General features: G+C 33.8%; 1 protein-coding gene across 2 annotated transcripts in view; it reads left to right on the top strand.

Moving 5' to 3' along the window:
* The window catches only part of LOC126747383 (uncharacterized), a 157999-nt gene that overhangs the window by 43967 nt on the left and 95250 nt on the right, over nucleotides 1-18782 (top strand). For both annotated transcript variants that reach the window (XR_007664172.1, XM_050455969.1), the window contains exons 2-3: nucleotides 2174-2451; nucleotides 3354-3684. Coding sequence is in view for 1 of the 2 variants with exons in the window: in XM_050455969.1 (XP_050311926.1) it covers nucleotides 2174-2451; nucleotides 3354-3684 (609 nt within the window). In the remaining variant the exon portion in view is untranslated. The remainder of the gene's footprint in view (nucleotides 1-2173; nucleotides 2452-3353; nucleotides 3685-18782) is intronic.

The raw sequence follows: 18782 nt of genomic DNA, 5'->3' as shown, positions 1-18782 counted from the left end.
GTAAGGTCAGACCGAGCTGAGGAAATTACATGGTTCTCAAATGAATTGAGAGCAATGATAGAACATGTCAAATTCTTGAGTGAGTACTATATACAACATAAAACTGACAAATACTCAATGATTTTAAAAAGCTTTATAAACATGAAATAAGAAAGGCAAAAGCAGTTCTAAAACAGGCCATTACAACACCCAGATTTAAAAAAGGAGAAATTGACGATCCTGAGAACTATAGGCCGGTTGCATTGCCCTCAAGTATCTCTAAAATAGTAGAAAAAATCTTTTGCAATTTGTGTTTTGCAAATTTTTTTGAAAGTAACAACTATTTCTCTGGATCACAGTTTGGTTTCAGAAAGAACAGGACCACAACTCTTGGCATTCTTGACCTGGTGTCCCGCATGTATGTTTGCGACTTGAGGAAGGCGTTTGATTGTGTGGACCATGGGATACTCCTGAAAAAACTACAGATGTATAACTTCTGTCCACAGAGTTTCAAGTTGATCCAGTCATGCCTCAGGAACAGGCTACAATCTGTGAGGCTGTCTGAGGTATTGTCGGGGGGAGTGTCGTTAATATTGGTGTTCTTCGGGGCTCTGTCCTTGGACCCATACTATTTCTAATTTATATTAACGAACATGCAAGCATTGAATCAAACGCTACATACACACCATTCGCCGATGACACCACGGTCTCCTTTGCAGCTGACACACTTGCGGACTCTCTTAGGGGTTCCAGGTTTGCACAGTCGACCACCAAAGAGTGGTTCTGTGCCAACAGGCTCCTGCTCAACGAGACAAAGACCGGCAGGGCTGTTTTTGCTTTTAGAGACAACCAGGCTCAAAACGCGGATGTTAATGGTGTAAAGTTCCTAGGGGTACACCTGCACCCGAAGCTTCAGTGGGGTCAACATATTGACTATCTGAGTAAAAACTTGTCAAAGAGCCTATATGTGCTCAGAAACCTAGCATAGAGCGTTTCAAACGACGTCTATAAGAACAGCCTATTATGCCATTTTTCACTCTCGTCTGACATATGCAATCTTGGTCTGGGAGGCATTCGGCGAAAGTATTTGGTTTGCAACGTAAGGCTGTAAGAGTTCCTGCAGGCCTTGGGTTTAGGGACGACTGTAGATTGGCCTATGGAACTCTGGGAATTCTTACGATACTCTCATTGTATATCCTTGAAAACCTTATGTTTGTTAAAGGGCATGGGGAGCACTTTGAGACCCATAGAGGTGTGCACAGTCATAACACTAGACATAGGTGTAATCTTGTTCCGGCCTATTGGAGGCTAAGGAGGTGTCAGACTGGACCTAACATAAAAGATCTTCCCACAACTCAATTTAAAAGTAAAGTTAAATAAATTTTAGTAAGAAATGTATTTTATAGTAGTGAAGAATATCTGAAATCTAAATTTTGATCTAAATTGTGTTTTTATTTATTTTTATATATTTTTTTATTTATCTGTAACTAGCATTTAAATGGCTTTAACTATTTGAATATCAACCTAAAAATATTAAATATATTTTATCCTTTGCTTAAAACCTTTATATTTTTAAGAAAAAAAAAATAGTACCGAATTTACCTAAGCCTTCCATTTTAATTATTATTTAGCAAATGCAGAATTCTTGTCTATCCACAACAGCAATTTCTTATCAAATTATTCAAAACGTATTAACACTATTCCTACTTTGTCAAAGAATTGAAGAATTGTAAGGTCAAGTCAGGTCACCGTTTTTACCATCTTGCCAATAATTTGCCATGACTTTTTAATGTTTAAATAAGGGTCATGTTAATTGTTTACGCTTATATTTGCCATTTCTGCCCAACATCAATTCATATTTTACCAATTTTCAAGTTTCGCCTCCTGTCTTAAAATTTTTCAGCCCGATGTTGAATACGGTACAGTTGAGTACAGTGGTGCTTTTTATATATTTTACGCATTAATGTCTTCCAAATATAATAACATCAAAATGGTGATTTGAAATATTATACCTTTGAAGTTATGATTTTTGTCCCGTTTGCCTATATAAGGGTCCTACTGAGCGTCAGGCGGGACTTCTTATCTAATTTTCAATAGGGTCAAATATGGGCTCTCCTAATTATTTTGAAGAAATAATGTATTAGAGTAATTGAAAGAGCACTAAAAATCTGCAAAACAATCAACTTTTTTGCAGATGAACGAACGAACGAGCAACGATGCAAAAGTGCGAACGTCGCCAGCTCCAATCGGATAGATCTGACGCTTCCCCTTGAACGAACCACCTCCGATAGGATGACGCACTCCTTCCCTAACGCAGCTCTCTTATCACTAACCAGCCCCAGCGGAGTTTGTGACCTCCAAAACGTTTCTAGTCCTGAATTTGAACTCATTAGTCCGTTTAGTCCTTTGGTAGACGATGTACTTAGGAATGTTAATAGTATTAGTTTGTCCTCAGAGGAGGCGAACATCGAGGTAAGCTTACTTATGAATTATATAGGTGTACACTCAATTACAAAGCGGGATAAATATGCTACTAAGTTAGATAAATACAAGTTTAATTACACTTAGTTATTTATCTTTGTATGGAGAAGATAAAAAAGAAGAAACTTAATTTTAAATAGTTTAATTACAGAATAAAAACAAAGCACTCAAGTAGCAAAATATAACACCAAAAATTAAAGAAACACTGCAATATGCTGGCCGCAAGTATTTTTATCGAAATCAACACTAAAAAGATGTTTAAGTCTTGTCCCTTTATTTGTAAGAAGTTTAATAATTACAACCAATAGCTCTATCCACTAATTTAATCAGTAATTTATAGTCAGTATGTCCATTAATTTTAAGAACTTTAAGGTTAAAGGAACAATTTCTTAAACAATTATCCTGTACTCTTTCAATGGCATTAATCTATGAACAGGGAGATCAAACAGGGCAAGCATACTCCAAACCAGATCGTACCAATGAACAAAACAAGAGTTTAAATAGGTAACATGAAAAATCACCACTAAATCTAGATATGCAACGTACATTTCTATATGCGCTTTGTATGGATTTTTCAATATGTGGCACAAATATACAGGGTGTAAATAAATAGATGCGAAAAAATTCTTATAAAAAAAAGAAATTTTTTTTTTAATTTGTGGCAGTGACGTTCGTGCAAGGTTTAAAGTAAATATTTTTGATGAAAAATATGGCACACCACTGTTTACTTAATCCTTCAAATAATGTATTAATCTGTATTGACCTGTTAAATGTGTGCTGATAATTTTTAGTCAGTTGTCTTGCTGATCTTGTTTTAAACGTAAATGTAAATTTTGCCGACATGTTATACTTGTTTTTGACATTGACAATAAATGATGAATAACAATTGCTAGACGAACTTCAGCTGCAACGACCTGGCGGATCTCGACCGAAAATCGGACACCGTCAGTGAGGCGGGCACGTACACGTTAGAAGTGGACAATTACTCCGAAGAGCAAAAAGCGCGCATGAGCATCGACAACGACTTCAAAATCGAGCCTCTCTCAGTCGAAGATAAAACCCAAGAGTACATCAAGAGCCTCTCGATCGGTCGATTTTTACCGGAGGGTCAGGATCTGTGTCTTCAATCCAGCTCCGGTTCTTCTGCCTTCTCTAGTATGCACAGCAGTTTTTCTGGAGGGCATCCAATACCGCCAGTACCACCGTTGAAACCTCATCCGAATGGTAAGTGAATGAAGTTTATTTCCAGTAATTTTTCTCTGTTTATTTAATTTTTTTCATTGAAATTACCCCTGTTTGTCACTGGCGTGAAGTTGGTGGCAGAAATCGTATACGCACCCTTTTCTAATCTAAGGAAGAATTTTGAAGATAATGAACAATAAAAGAACATCTCTTGACCATTTTTTGTAACTTCAAAAAAGATAACTACAAGGTGTTACAAAATTCAGTACAAATATTTTAATATGAGCGTATTGTTGGAGTCAAAATAAGACTTTTTTTCCTATTTTAATAGGTATAGTAATAAATGTAACATAGATCAGATGAAAAAAAGAAATATACTGTTTGAAAGACAATTTAATATCCTTTAATATCAGTATAAATTTATGAAAACTTATTTGAACATCATATCTTAAACATAGTGAAATTAATGCATTAAGAAAATTAGGTTTTTTTATTATTAACATAAATAGGGTTATTGACAAATCAAAATTTAACACTTAATTTTTTAATAATCGGTATGACCTCCTCTTGCCCTAATAACATCTCTCATACGATTAGGCATAGATCTAATCAAGTTAGCTATTGTTTCTTGTGGGATGTTTAGCCACTCTTCTTCTACTGCAACAATAAGCTCTGGGATCGAGTTTGGGGTACGAAGTCTAGCTCGAATTCTTCCTTTTAGCTCATCCCATAAATGTTCGATCGGATTTAGGTCAGGACTGTATGCTTGCCACTCCATAACCCGAAAACCGACTTCTGCAATATAATCTTGCACGATTCTTGCGGTGTGCGGCCTTGCGTTGTCATGCATAAAGGTAAATTTATCAACAATGTAGTCGACGTAAGGTACCACATGAATTGCTAAAATCTCCTCGATATACCTAGCAGCCGTTAAACCTCTTCTTCCGTGAACACGGTCGCCCCTACGAATGAACTAAAGGTCGGTTCGTGCTTCTATAGAAATTGCACCCCAGATCAGGCAGGAACCACCTCCATAAGCACTTCGCTGTTCAAAGCAGCAATCTGCAAATCGCTCTCTTGGTCTTCGGTACACTTTCCTTTTTCGGTCGCTACCATGGAGGCATATTCTGGACTCATCTGAGAACAGAACAGATCCCCATTGTTCCAACGTCCAATTCAGATGATCCCTTGCAAAACGCAGGCGTGCTTGCCGATGAGCTGGAGTAAGTTTTGGACCAATCGCAGGTGTTTTAGGGGTCAGGTTATTTTCTTGCAGTCTTCGTCTCACTGTCCACTGACTAATAGGCACTCCTCGCACCTCACGGAGCTGTCGTTGCACTTGAACGGCATTAAGGTTGTAATGTATTGAATAATAGGATTTACGCATGGTAAATATGAGAGAACAAAAGAGAACCAGAGCCATCAGCAGAGATACATAAAATAACGAAAAGCAGAGGAGGAATTAACCCAAACCAATATCAGGCAAGGCCAGCAGGATTTCGCGGAAACAGTGGCAACCGAGCAGCAGTACCTGTCCGAAACGTAGGTCGCGTTGGAGGCGCTGGGCATAGTTCTTGGTCCGGAGAGGGGCCAGTGTGGGCTGACGAAAGATTGGCAGGTGGGAGAAACAACAATAACAGGTGCAATAACGGAGTCAGAGGTAAGTGTTTTCGATGTGGAAAAATAAATCATACGGCAAATCAGTGTCCATTTAAAGAATATGTTTGTAATTTCTGTCATCGGCAAGGACATTTAAGGGCAATGTGTAATAATAATAAATTTGTAAATGTTCTGGATGTGGCTGAGAATAATAGCGACTCGGAATTATATCCTGTTTATACATTGTGTACTGAAACTGATGTACCAATTTTTGTAGAAATAGTTGTTGAAGGAATTAAAATTAAATTTGAATTGGACTCAGGCGCCGCTGTATCAGTTATGCCACAAATTTTGTATAAAAAATATTTTTTTGAGATGGAATTGTGTGAAACTAATGTTGTATTGGTAAATTTTTCCGGGCATAGAATTAAACCGTTAGGGAAACTGCAATTGAAGGGAACCTTTAAGAATAAAAGTAGGATTGTTGAATTTTTTGTCTTAGCTACAGACGGTCCCGCCTTATTGGGCCGGAATTTTATAAGGTCATTTAGTATGGGGTTTGAGGAAATTAAAGATGTTAAAACAATTGATGTGGATTTTGCAATTGAAATAAAAAATGAATATGCAGGCGTTTTTTCTGACCAATTAGGTACTTTTAACAAGTTAGAACTGAAATTTAATATTGTTCCGGAGGCAGTTCCCAAATTTTGTAAACCGAGACCCCTTCCTTTTGCGCTAAAAGAAAAGGTTGACAGGGAACTGGAGCGATTATGCAAAACGAACATTATTTCACCCGTCGAATTTTCAGAGTGGGGCACACCAATTGTGCCTATATTAAAAAAAGATGGAAATGTAAGAATTTGTTGTGATTATAAAATAACAATAAATCCATTTTTAGTTGCAGATAAATATCCAATTCCCAGATTAGATGATTTGTTTTATAAATTGCAGGGAGGTATCCATTTTTCTAAAATCGATTTGAGTCAAGCGTACCAACAAATTCTATTACATGAGTCCGCAAAACCATATACTGTTATTAGTACACATAAGGGTTTATTTCATTTTAACCGTTTACCTTTTGGTGTGTCTTGTGGCCCGGCACAATTTCAGCGTATTATGGAACAGATGTTTGACAAAATGTCACACGTCGCAGTATTTTTAGATGATATTTTAGTTACAGGGGTTGATAAAAATGCACATATCAAAAATTTAAAAGCTGTCTTGGATGTATTAAAATCAGTGGGGTTGACTGTAAATAAAGATAAATGTGTATTTTTTTCGGATTCCATTTCGTATCTGGGTTTTGTGATTGATAAGGAGGGCTTACACAAATGCAAAAAAAAATTGCAAGCAATTCAGGAAATGCCTGAGCCCTGTAATGTTACACAACTCAAATCTTTTTTGGGTGCCGTGAATTATTATAATCGTTTTATAAAAAATATTCCAGATATTTTAAGCCCACTATATAAATTACTAACTAAAAATGCTATGTGGAATTGGACCGAGGAATGTAAGCAATCTTTTTTAAAGATTAAATCAGCTTTAATGTCTGATAATGTATTAGTGCATTTTGACCCGGAATTAGAATTAAATTTAACAGTAGATAGTTCTAATTATGGCTTGGGGGCAGTACTATCACATGTTTTTAAGAGTGGGGTTGAAAGACCGATTTGTTATGCATCGCGAACATTGTCCAAGTCTGAACAAGGATATTCAGCCTTGGATAAAGAAGCAACAGCTATTGTGTGGGGAATTTCTCAGTAAAGATTTTCTCAGTACGTATATTCCAAGAAGTTTAATTTAATTACGGATAATCAGGCTCTTTTAGCAATTTTCGGGCCAAAGAAGGGCATTCCCGTATTAGGAGCTAATCGGTTGCAGAGGTTTGCACATTTTTTAAATGGGTTTAATTTTAATATTAAATATGTAAATACGAAAGAAAATATAGCAGATTTTTTAAGTCGCCTTCCTATAAAAATGAGTGATCAAGAAGTAGAATACTCGGAATTTAGTTTAAATTTAATTGTAAAAGAGTCTGAAATTCCTGTTGATATAAATTTAATTGTGGAAGAATTAAAAAAAGACTTGGTCTTGGCAAAAATTTATGAATACGTTTTATTTGACACATGGCCGGTTGACAATGATAATGAAATTAAAACTTATTTTTACAAAAGATATGAGTTAAACATAGCCGAAAATATTTTGTTATGGGGAGACCGGGTGGTTATTCCAAAAAGTTTACAAAATTATTTTCTTTCTGAGCTTCACAATACTCATTTAGGTATAGTCAAAATGAAAAGTATGGCTAGGGCATATTTTTGGTGGCCGACACTAAACTCGGATATTGAGCAAATCTGTAAGAATTGTCAACAGTGCCAAAGTGTAAGGCCAAATCCTCCAAAGAGCCCCTTATTATGCTGGCCTATTCCGGAAGGAAATTGGGCCCGCTTTCATATTGATTTTTTTGAACCAAAAAAAAATTCATTTTTTTTAATATTATTAGATGCCTTTTCAAAGTGGATTGAAGTTTTTCAAATGTCTTCTATAACCTCGTTAGCTACAATTAAAATCCTTAGAAATGTTTTTGCCAGATTCGGCTTACCCAAGCAGTTAGTTTCAGACAATGGGCCATCTCTAGTGTCAAGTGAATTTGAACACTTTTGTAAAGTTAATGGCATAGAACATATTACATCGCCGCCTTTTTCTCCTCACTGTAACGGTGCTGCTAAGAATACGGTTAAAACTGTAAAACATTTTTTATTAAAAGTAAAGGATCATAAGGATATTAATGATTGTTTATGTAGGTTTTTACTAACGTATAGGAATTCAGTGCACTGTTCCAGTGGGGAGAGTCCAGCTAAGGTATTTTTAGGTAGGTCCTTAAGGAATCGATTAGATTTTATAAAGCCATCAAAATTAAATTATAAAAATAGTTTTGATGGAAAGGAAATTATTGAAAATAATTTATTAAAAGCTCAAAAGCTAAACAAAAAGTATTTTAGGGGGAAAAGGCAAGTCCAGTTTGTGAAAGACGATTTAGTCTATGTTAAGGATTACAGAGGGGTTAAGCCAAATTGGTGTAAAGCAAAAATTGTTAAAATTTTAGGTAGAAATACTTACATAGTGCAACCTTTAAATAGTAATATTTCTTGGAAACGTCATGTTAACCAAATTAGTTTGAAAATAACACAGGATGATGAGGAGTATAACTTAAGGGGTGAAAGTGATAATGAAACTTCGGTAAAAGAAACTATAGTGATCGAATCGGATAATAGTGATGATGAAAATGATTTTAGTGACGTCCACGAGAGCTTAGATAACAATATCAATATTTCAGAAGGGCGACCACAGCGTACTCGCAAGGTCCCAGATAGGCTTGGATATTAGTTTTTATTGTTAATAATTTTAGTGTATAAGTAGAGAAATAATTTTGGGTTTTAAACTCATACTAAATTAGGAAATTATGTTTAGTTGATATAAAGACTATTAGAAGGGGGTGGTGTAATGTATTGAATAATAGGATTTACGCATGGTAAATATGGCAACCTCGCATAGGTATTTAAATGTACGAGTTGGGCAAAATTCGATAAAATGCAATGCAGTTCAGTTATTTTTGGGGAAGAGCAACAATAAACGGTTACTGTTCATCTCGTGTTTTAATTACCATTCCTGGATATTACAAAGGTGACGATTTCTTAATATTGATGACACAATAAAGCGGTCATCACGAGCGGTTGTAAATCGCTTCCTACCTGTTCTAAGTCGTCTATGAAAAGATCCAATTTCCTCATAACGTTGGCACACTCTTCGAACCGCTGCGCGAGTCATATCCAATTGTCTTGCAACAACTCGCTGACTAAGTCCATTTTCGATTAAAGCAATAACTTGGGCGGCTTTTTGTGGTGTAGTATGCATTAAATTAACACACTTGAATACTATTGAGGTTATGAAAAACGAATAATATGCACATTTCAGTTGCAAACGCAATAATTTATTATTTGACAAATTTTATTAAATTGTCTTTCAAACAGCATATTTCTTTTTTTGATCTGATGGATAATTTAAAAAAATATATATATTTAAAGTCAAAAGTTTACAGTGGGCCGATTTCTAGGCACGCAAGTTTATTTTAGATAGTTTATGTCTGAGTGTGCATGTTTGATCTTTGAATGTATATGTCGCAGGCTTATTGTAAAATCAGTCGTATTGTAATACGCCTAGGCTTTTTCAATATGCCTAGGCATATTGTCATATAGTTCAAACAATTCAAAATATCACAATTTGACTAATAATTTTAGGCGTATTATAATATAACTGAATCTTAGTAGGCTTATTGTTAAATTCAATCTGTACGTGAGTATATTACAATATGACTACATGAGATCAGGCGTATTATAATACGAGTGACGGCTATCCAGGCGAATTATTATATAAAAGCAATATTATCTCGGCTTTTGCTTCATTGCAGTTAATTTGTTATTTCTATGTATAATATAGTTATTATAGAAATAGATGTAGAATGTATAGCTAAAAATCTTGGCCTTGGACTTTTTTTAGCTTTCACAAAACTAGTAGTAGAGAGGAAAAAAAAGTTAAGCTATAAATATTTTAAATAAAAAATTTATTTGGAATAAAAGTAAAAATTACAGTTCTAAAGTAATTATTTACTGTTGGTGGATTTTTGTTGGAGTTATAGGTCTAAGCTAGAAGAACACTTTGAAAAAGAATTGTATTTGCCGACGTTTTGATTTAAATTAGATTATCCTCAGGGCACTAAAAACAGGTAAAATTTATGTTAATATTATAAATACCTATGGACAATTAAATCAGAGTTAATAATTATCTGTATAAAATGGACATGAATTAAATATACAGATAATTATTAACTCCGATTTATTATATTATCATAAATTTTGTCTGTTTTTAGTGCCCTGAGGATGATCTAATTTAAATTGAAACATCGGCAGATACAAGCATTTTTCTCCAAAGTGTGTTTTCTTTGACCTAAATCCGTTAAAGAGATTTTAATGTCTTTGAAAATATACAAATATACCAACAGTTTAAGGTTGAGGTCACAAACAAAAGATAAAATTATTATTCGTTACAGCATGGTCCGCTTTTATGACATTTGCTACTACATTTCATATGAGCTTTAAAACATAAACATTTATTGTTGCGGCGCTTGTACCTTGCTTGGTTTACAAGAACACTTTTTAAAACCCTGTCCTTCAAACTTTGAAAACAATCTTAGAGCTTCCCTTAAGGAAATTAACTTTTCTTCCGGGATGTTAATTATGGTATTATTTTTGCAATAAGAAATTTCATCCCTGGAAAACCATCGATTTAACATGCCATGTGTAGTGCCAATTTGATAAACACCGTTAGTTACATTTACTATAGCTCCTAATATATTCTTGGGATCAAGTGGTCCTCTATCTACCTTAGGAACCTCGATTGCAACAATTTGGCCTAAATCTAGAGGTTTTCATTTTTTATTGCTGACTTCCAACATTTTTTCTGCAGCGCGTTTTTGTCCCAGAACAGATCCTTCTTAATTGACTTTTTCTTCATTTCTGCATAGATCACAAGTCTGCTGTTGTTGATTTAAGGAAATTGATTTAGGCAAATTATTTTGGTCACACTGTATACATCTTAGGGTGGAAGCATCTGGAACAGTTTCTTTATTGTCAATATCAGGTTTTTGCTGAGAAATATTTTCATGATCTTTTTCCACAAATTCCCCTGTAGCATTATGGGGAGTACAGATGGCGCTGTATAGTTAATCGGTTGCGTTCAGGACCGCTCCTCAAATAATTCTAAAATATATTGTCCCCAAGTTTTTAAAATTATTCCTCTGCATCGCAAAGTAAACTTTAAGGTTTACTTTATCCAGTGGTTGTGAAGTTTTCAGTAAAAGTTGCTAATTTGGTGCTGAATTTAAGCTTGTCAAAACTACAAATATGGGTCTGTCATCGGCCGATCTTCGGGAGATTAAATCGACGATTATGGCCACCTTCAATGACAAATTTCTCCAAGAGATAGCTGACAAGGTGGCTAGGATCGTTGAGAACAAATTCGAAGAAAGATTTAAGGAGCAGAATGACAGAATAACATCCCTGGAAGCAAAACTTAAAAATCTAGAAGGGGAATATCAACAAGTAAAAGACAACATGGATTCCCAAGAACAGTCTCTGCGCAGTCTCAACATACGTATTTTTGGTGTTAAGGCTCAAGAAAGCGAAGATGTACGTGCTACAGTTCAAGACCTCTTTACTAAAAAATTAAAATGTAATATTCAGAATTCCGACATCAAAAAATGCTATCGCGTACCATCTAAAAACCTTAACGATAGACCACCGGCGATCTTAGTTCAGTTCACAAATGACGCTGCGCGTGTGTCCATTTTCAAATCGCGTAAATATTTACATAAAAGTGGTATCCAAATTAAGGAAGACCTTACAAGGCTCCGTTTAGCCTTGTTAAATAATGCAGTAAATCAATTCGGGAAAACAAATGTATGGACCCTTAATGGGAACATATATGTAAAGTGTGGTGGTTCTGTGCACAGAATTAGCAACGAAATAGAATTATCCGGATTAAAAAATAGTGAATAAAGCGATTGTGTTTAACACCGAATTGTAAGTACTTTTTGATATGTTTTCTTTTATTGTCATTTGCACACTATATTTCTGAAGAAAAAAAGAAATGAATGAATAAACAAGAACATAATTTTTGTAATTAGGATTAGGTAAGGGTAGGAAAAGTTAGATTTTTTCTGCTGTTTTTCAATATGTTAAATACATATTTAAAATATTCTGTGGGGTTGTTTGGTGTTGTTATAATTTCGTTTTTAATATTTGGGTTGGTTTACTAGGATAATTTTCTTTCTTTTAAACTGTTGTTAAAAGGTATTGCCATTTCAAGGGGTATGAATTTATATATCTGGAGTGGTTGTATATATGCGTACCGGTGCTTTGCTGTGTTATTGTTTTGAAGATGCAGGGTTTTATATTAATTGGTTATGGCAGGATTGGTGCTGCAGTTGTGGTCGGGGGAGCTTGGGGAGGGGTACGGGGGGCTAAAACTAAAATTAATTGTATAGATTATGGCTAATGATCTCAGTAGTGTGCGTGTATCGGATAATCAAAATATCATGCAGGATTTGGTAGGTAATTTTATGGGAAACCTATCGGTGGGTCACTTAAATATCAGGTCAATGAATTCAGGATTTGACGAATTTTCTTGGTATATGTCACAGTATCCTTTTGATTTTTTTGCCCTTACCGAAACCTGGCTAGATAAAAACTGTGAAACCCAATGTTTCAATTTGCCAGGATATAAGTTAATAAGACAAGACAGAGAGGGCCGTGGTGGAGGAATTGCACTATATATAAAAAATTCTGTAACATTTAACAACTTAAATTTGGCTTTTAATAATTTGGAAGTATTGGGCATATCATTCTCAATTAAAAAACGATCTTTCGCCCTTATTACGATATATCGTGCACCTGCCAATAGCATACCAGCTTTTTTAGATAACTTGGAGGATCTTTTTAGGTTAACTTTAAGTTTTGATTACGTAATTATAACAGGCGACTTCAATATTGATTTTTTAAAACAAAATACATATTCAAATAGATTAAAATTTATTTTAGAATATTTCAATGTTTCACAGCGTATTACAGAACCAACAAGAATTAACATGAACACTGGTGATGGTACCCTTATTGATTATATAATTTGCAGTAATGATTTGGTGTCATTAAACTCAGAGTCGCTTGCCATAGCAGAAACAATCACAGATCATAATCTGATTTATTCAATATTTCAATATGATAACATAAAGGTTAAAAAAAAATCCATGACTTTCAGAGTTTATAACAATATAAATATGGAAAATTTTATAAACGATGGTTTGCTTATAAATTGGGATCAGATGTACCGCCTTATAGATATTAATGACAAAGTGCAGTTTTTTAATGAACATATTTTACAGCTTTTAAATACACATGCTCCGACTAAAAATAAAATTATTAAAGAGAAAATATACTGTCCATGGATAACTGAAAATATAAAAACTCTTATCAAATTACGTGATCGTGCTCATAAAAAATATCTGAAAAGTAAATCTCAGCCTCATTTTGAATATTATAAACAGCTAAGAAACTACACAAAACATGCTATAATACGAGAAAAAATAACATTTTTTAATCAATTATCAAACAAAAAAGGACAAGAATTTTGGAGAATAGCAGATAAACTATTCTTAACTAAAGGAAAAAGATATCAAAACGAGCTACCTACTAACATATCAAATCCAACAGATATTGGCAATTTTTTTAATACTGTTTCTACCCTACCTGATACTACAAGTAAAGAATGTATTGAATTTTATCAAAATAATACCATAAATAATATAAAACTTAATTTCCAGCTTTTGGACCAAGACAATATGATTAAAATAATCTCGACTATTAAATCAAATGCAACGGGAATCGATGGTATTTCTATAAAACATATAAAATTGTGTTTGCCTTTTTGCTTAAGTCCTTTATTGCATATTATTAACGAATGTATTCTTCAACAAAAGTCTCCAAATGTGTGGAAAAGGGCAATTATTAAACCGATTCCAAAAAATTCAAATCCAAAAGAGCATAAAGATCTCAGACCAATTAGTATTCTACCAGCATCATCTAAAATTCTGGAAAAACATATTTTTAATCAAATTTCAAATTTTGTTGATAAACATAAAATTATCCCCGATTGTCAATCCGGTTTCAGAAAAAACTTTAGCACGTCTACAAGTTTGGTGGGTATTTTAAATGATATTAGGGTAAATGAGGAGAATGGTCAGCCAACATGTATGGCCTTATTGGACTTTAGTAGGGCTTTTGACACGATTAACCATGATATGTTATTGGCAAAATTAAAATATATTGGTATTTCAGAGAGCGGTGTAAATTTTTTCAAGGATTATTTGCGTAATAGAGACAGTTGTGTTATGGTGGTTCGGCAGTCTGAAAAGCATTACTCAGAATTTACACCTTTTAACCAGGGAGTACCTCAAGGCTCTATAGTATCGCCGTTACTTTTCTCTATTTACGTGGCTGATATGTACAAAGTAATAAAACACGCCACTTTGCAACAATATGCCGATGATTCCCAAGTTTATATTCCAATTCACCTTAATAATATAAATCTATTCTATCAAAATTTTAATAGTGATTTAATTAGTCTACATAAATACGCAGAAAATCATAATCTTAAGCTTAATGCCACAAAATCTAAAATTCTTATTATGTGCTCCAACTTTAATATAAGGCAAAGGCTCGAACACAACTTATCCTTAAATCCTATATCTATTGATAATACTTCAATTCCTGTTGTTTCCGAGGCAAAAAATTTAGGCGTTATATTTGACAGCTCTCTCTCTTTTGAATTACACATAAAAAATAAAACGAAAACTGCTTATTTACGTTTAAAAAAACTTCTTAAGTTTAAGCGAAATTTATCGGCAAAACAAAAGTACTTATTGTGCGATAGTCTTATTTTGTCATTGTTTGATTATGGTGACGTAGTCTATGGAAATTCTTTATCTTCACAAAATAAAAAAATTATACAAAAAGTCCAAAATTCCTGTATGAGATTCTCTTATAGTATCCCCTACAGAAACCATATATCGCCTTATCTCAATAATAATAAAATATTAAATATGAACAATAGAAGAAAGCTACATATGTATAATTTTGTATATCGCATAGTAAATAATAATCAACCATTTAATTTAAGAAGTCAGTTTCAAGAATTCGAACATGCGCATGCCACACGAAATAACGTTTTTATCGTACCATTGCATAGAAGCGCAGCATTTCAACGTTCTTTTAAGTATGTAGCTGTTCAAATGTGGAATGGTTTAAACAATGACATAAAGCAAATGCCCTTGGGAGCTTTCTCTGGTCAAATAAAATCTAAACTACTTATGGAACAAATAATTGGCAATTAATTCAAGTAGGGTAATATATAAAATGTGATAATGCGTATAATAACATAATACAAGAAATAGTAACATGTAACAGAAGATATACATGTGTATATAATATGCTAATTTTCAGTGGAATGTTCGGAGATTATATTTTAAAATCCCGTTTTTAGTTTTATACTTTCTTTTTCCGCAACATACATACGTATATTTTTTAATAGCCTAGGCCGATGCACGCATCTTGGGGTTATTTTTTGGGTTCTCTTTTTTCGCCTCGTCTGTCCTCTCTCCTTGCGCTCGTCCGTTGTCGCACTGCCGCTGCCTGTCTTAAAATCTTAGGTTAATTAATTCTATATCTTACTTTGCATTCCTATATAAAAAAGTTATTTTTATTTTTGTAAAATTGTTTCTGTAAATTGTAAAGGGCTTTTTCATCCCTTCTTTGCTTGTGCTAACAAGGGAAAACGGTTTTATAATCGAGAGAATAGTCCTATTTGTCAATGTAATTTTTTTTCTTTGTAATTTTTATTGACCTATAAAACTGTACATTTTGACAAATAAACCATTTTTGATTTGATTTGATTTGATTTTGATTATCATCAATATACAGTATTTCTACTCTATGGTTTGCTTCTAAATCGTCTATTGGTTCTTCTAACTCATAGGTAAGTACCATCCTGTCATCTGTATTATTCAAGTCGGTAACTACTGAAGTCTCGATTTGTTTATAAATGTCAGTATAAAATTTTCGTCAGTGTGATTCCTAGTCGTGTCGACTTGTAAGCTAGTTATTGCGGCATCGTGTACTCCATCAGATGTTTCGTAGCGATCAGCTAAAGTATCTTCTGGACAACCTCCAGTTGAACTATTATTTAAAGTTGTTTCTAAATCTTCTTCTTTGTTTATAGTATGAATAACTTCAGAAGGCAAATTAGTAGAAAACAACCAACTTGAAAATCCACTCCAAATAAAGCTTTGTATGGGGAACGTTTAATGATCCTGTGATAGGAAGAATTTTTTTGCCACTGAACAAAATAGCAGCCAAGGGACCAGTTTGTTGAATTATTATCTTTTAGCCAAGATTTAAGCATATTTTCCACATCCTGGTTTGATCTTTCAACACTTCCTTGACTTTGCGGGTGACGCGGGCGTCCATTAATGATCTTGCAAGAGGGCCATTTATTTCATGGATTATCTGGTTTACAAATACCATTATCACTTTGCAAGATAATAGGAGCTCCGAATTCAAAAAAATTTTTAGAAGTTCTTCGCATACATCTTTGGCATTCTTAGATTTTAAAGGTCTGAGATAAATAAATTTGGTAAAATGGCCCTGGTAATTCATTAACCATTTGTATTCTCCATCAGGCGTTGACTGTAAATCGATAAGGTTCACTTGTCCGCGATGATTAAAATCTTTGGATATAATATAATGGGTTTCACTACCACACCTTTTTTAGGAAGTTGCTTTTTTTCCGCGCAGGTTGTACAACATTTAACAAATACTTCTACTGCTGGTCTGGGAATTGCATACTTGGATTGCAATGCCATTAACATCTTATCGCGGCCTCCGTGACCTGTACCTATATGAATTTCAATTAATTTGTTATAAAACTCTTCATAGGCAATTATGAAAATGATGTGACCATCTTCCTTGGTTCTTTTTTTAATTACTTTTCTTGTTCCACCAATTTTCAAAGTTTCATAAATACGTGAGTAATATAGCTGGTTATTATTCCTTCTAGTTCCTTTATTTTTTGCTTCCCGGGAACTAACTAAAATATCGCTTACTTTTTTTTCTAGGGTCCATGGTCTTTTACTGCTTTTTCCGTATTCTGAAATTAAAAGACGTATTTTTGTCAATTTTGTAAAATAATAATTACAAAGTTCCCAATATGAAATGTATAGAATAATGTAACTTTTTTTAGCTAAATTAATAATATTTATTAGTTTATCTCCGCCACTAGCTAATGTAAAAACTTCATATTTCTTACAGTTATGGCTCTTCATGCTACTAATACTTGTGCAATAACCCTTCCCCCCATAAAAACGCAGAAACACGTGAAATTACATTGAATTTTGCATATTTTAGTGCTTAAGACCCCCTCCCCCCAAGCCCCTCCAAAAGTTACTGTCTAGTTGCGCCACTGGACTTTTGTATTAATTTCGTATCTTAAGCAAAAAGTGTCTAATACAAAAGAAATATAAAATTGTCAACAAACAAAATTGTGCACGTTAATCCCGCCATTCCCACCAATACAACCGCGGTAAAATTAATATTTTGAGATTATAGTTATGTTTATATAGTTTAATTACCATTGTAAAACTTGTCTAGTATAATAATTGTCTTTATTAGCACTCATTTTAAATGGCATATAAGTAGGTATATCGCACAACACTAACTAAAATTATGATTGCAATTCGCGTGGATAGCTGTCAGTCGTATTATAATACGCCTGATCTCATGTAGTCATATTGTAATATACTCACGTACAGATTAAATTTAACAATAAGCCTACTAAGATTCAGTTATATTATAATACGCCTAAAATTATTAGTCAAATTGTGATATTTTGAATTATTTCAACTATATGACAATATGCCTAGGCATATTGAAAAAGCCTAGGCGTATTACAATACGACTGATTTTACAATAAACTGGACATATACATCGTATGATTGAGGTAATTAGGTTCTAGTGTATTAGTGTGAACTAGTTTTGGGTAGAACTAAGAGAGTGCTACTATTAAAGATCAATGTTGGACAGTTACTTACGAACCCTGTAATAGAATGTAGTAAAATGTTGCTCAAAGTGTTTTTTTGTTCATTCCTTCCATGCGTAGAACTGGTTACTAAAATATCTATTAAACTGGATATTACACTGGACTGATGTTGCTGGACTGGCCATCTTGCTAGTAATTGTGCGGTATCCATATAAACATTCACTCGAAAAAGACTTACTTATGTGCTCATCGCTGCCTACTAACACAACCGAAAAAGAAATTTTTAACACCATTAACATATTTTTTGAAGAAAACCAACTCGATTGGAATGATTGCATTAATATTTGTACCGACGGAGCCAAGGACAATGACAGGTAGAACAGCAGGAGCAATATCACGAATAAAAATGAAAGCGCCAAATTGTAGTTCCGAGTCAGTAAAAATAATTAATTTTGTCAAGTCACGTCCACTACAATCCCGATTGTTCTCAATATTATGTGAAGATTATGGTACCGATCATAAAACACTATTGCTCTAAAACTTTGACAAAGCTTTTTGAACTAAGAACAGAATTAGAAGTTTTTCTTACAGATCTTCTTAGAAATGATTGGTAAAAGAACATTGTCCCGCTGTTTTACCTGTTTTTGTAAATTTATTAAGTTTGATTATCCTGAGAACTTTTGAAAAGTGAAGTTAAAGGTGTGTTTGTCCGCTGTGAATAAATGGGTTAAGTTTCCGCCACTGATTAAGGTGGAAATTGCTGTTTTCCTATTTATTTTTTTCAGCATGTTTTCATTGGACTTTGGACCTGTAACTTTTTTAGTTTGTTTTGATTGTTA

This window comes from Anthonomus grandis, chromosome 19 (genome assembly GCF_022605725.1).
Source record: "Anthonomus grandis grandis chromosome 19, icAntGran1.3, whole genome shotgun sequence".
Classification (NCBI taxonomy): domain Eukaryota; kingdom Metazoa; phylum Arthropoda; class Insecta; order Coleoptera; family Curculionidae; genus Anthonomus; species Anthonomus grandis.
This window is presented reverse-complemented; position numbering and strand designations above follow the sequence as displayed.